The 1,817-nt window shown below is 60.0% G+C and overlaps 1 protein-coding gene across 1 annotated transcript in view; it reads left to right on the forward strand.

Annotated features, from left to right (window-relative positions):
* Positions 1–1,817, forward strand: part of LOC108642684 (protocadherin gamma-A4-like) — a 12,809-nt gene that overhangs the window by 5,701 nt on the left and 5,291 nt on the right. Inside the window, exon 3 of the mRNA XM_029960210.1 lies at positions 8–1,815. Within this exon, the coding sequence (XP_029816070.1) occupies positions 8–1,815 (1,808 nt within the window). The remainder of the gene's footprint in view (positions 1–7; positions 1,816–1,817) is intronic.

Raw genomic sequence — 1,817 nt, forward strand, 5'->3', positions numbered from 1 at the left:
GGGGAAGGCAATACAAATCTGCGGGTGAACGAGAGGATAGACCGAGAGGGCATCTGCGGGGCCGTGTCGCCCTGCGTCCTCCGCTTGGAGGCAGTCATGGAGAACCCTTTCGACATGTTTCATGTGAGCGTTACTATCCAGGACATCAATGACAACGCACCGCGGTTTAACAAAGAATTTGTTACCATAGAAATCATCGAGTCGACGCCTCCTGGGAGCAGATTCGCACTGGGCAGTGGCAGAGACCCCGACATTGGGGCAAATTCTTTACAGAAGTACGAACTTACCCCCAATCCACTCTTCTCCCTCTTAGTGAGGGAGAGCTCTGATGGGACGAAACACGCGGAACTGGTACTGGAGAAAAACTTAGACCGAGAAAAACAGAAAAATCACCATTTGATACTGACGGCGCTGGATGGTGGGGATCCGGTCCGATCCGGGACAGCCCAGATTAAGATTAACGTGACAGACGCAAATGACAACCCACCAGTATTCACCAAAGAGATCTACAAGGTTCGACTGATGGAAAACCTGCCAGAGGGCTCCTTAGCTTTTCAGGTGAAAGCTACTGACAGTGACGAAGGTACAAATGCAGAAATCGCCTACTCTTTCAGTGATATCGCAGACAGTGCTCGCCAGCTCTTCTCTCTGGACCCCAGGACAGGGGATGTGAAGGTTACAGGCCCCTTAGATTATGAAGAAGGGAAATATTACGAAGCGACTGTTGAAGGCAAGGATGGGGGTGGACTCACTGCACAAGCCAAAGTACACATAGACATTACAGACGTAAATGACAATGTGCCAACCCTTTCCCTCCTGCCTATCTTGAACCCGATACCCGAAGACTCAGTCCCGGGCACAGTCGTAGCTGTGATCAATGTTCGTGACAGAGACTCGGGAGAAAATGGAGAAGTGAGCTGTAACATGGACGGAAATCTGCCTTTCAGATTGGAAACGTCATCAGAGAACACTTATAAACTGATAATAGCCAGTACCCTGGACAGAGAAACAGTGTCCTCTTACAATATCACCATCACTGCAAGGGACCGGGGCAGCCCGGCTCTGTCGAGCAGCACAGAGCTGGTGCTGGAGGTGTCGGACGTGAACGACAACGCGCCGGTGTTCGAGGAGGCGTCGTACAGCGCGTACGTGCGGGAGAACAACCCGGTGGGCGCGCTGGTGTTGCGCGTTGTCGCTCGGGACTTGGACTTGGGCGCGAACGGGCGCGTGAGCTACTGGCTGTCGGGCGGCAGCGCGGGCGCGTTGGGCGCGGCGCCGCCGGTGTCGGTGGAGGCGCGGAGCGGCGCGGTGTACGCGCAGCGCTCGTTGGACTACGAGCAGTGCCGCGAGTTCACGGTGGCCGTGCGGGCGCAGGACGGCGGGTCGCCGGCGCGCAGCTCGACGGCCACGGTGCGCGTGTTCGTGCTCGACCAGAACGACAACGCGCCGCGGGTGCTCTACCCGCCCCCGCCGGCGGCGTCGGGAGCGGCGCCGGGCTCGGTGGGTTCGGCTTTCGAGGTGGTGCCGCGTTCGGCGTCGTCCGGGTACCTGGTGGGCAAGGTGGTGGCGGTGGACGCGGACGCGGGGCGCAACGCGTGGCTGTCGTACGAGCTGGTGCAGGCGTCGGAGCCGGCGCTGTTCCGCGTGGGGCTGCAGAGCGGCGAGGTGCGCACGGCGCGGGCCGTGTCGGAGAGGGACGCGGCCAAGCAGCGCCTGGTGGCCGTGGTGAAGGACCACGGGGAGCCGGCGCTGTCGGCCACGGCCACGCTGCACGTGGTGCTGGCCGAGAGCTTGCAGGAGGCGCTGCCGGAGCTGAG

The sequence above is a fragment of the Manacus vitellinus genome, unplaced genomic scaffold (genome assembly GCF_001715985.3).
Source record: "Manacus vitellinus isolate BGI_N305 unplaced genomic scaffold, ASM171598v3 scaffold_25_pilon, whole genome shotgun sequence".
Classification (NCBI taxonomy): domain Eukaryota; kingdom Metazoa; phylum Chordata; class Aves; order Passeriformes; family Pipridae; genus Manacus; species Manacus vitellinus.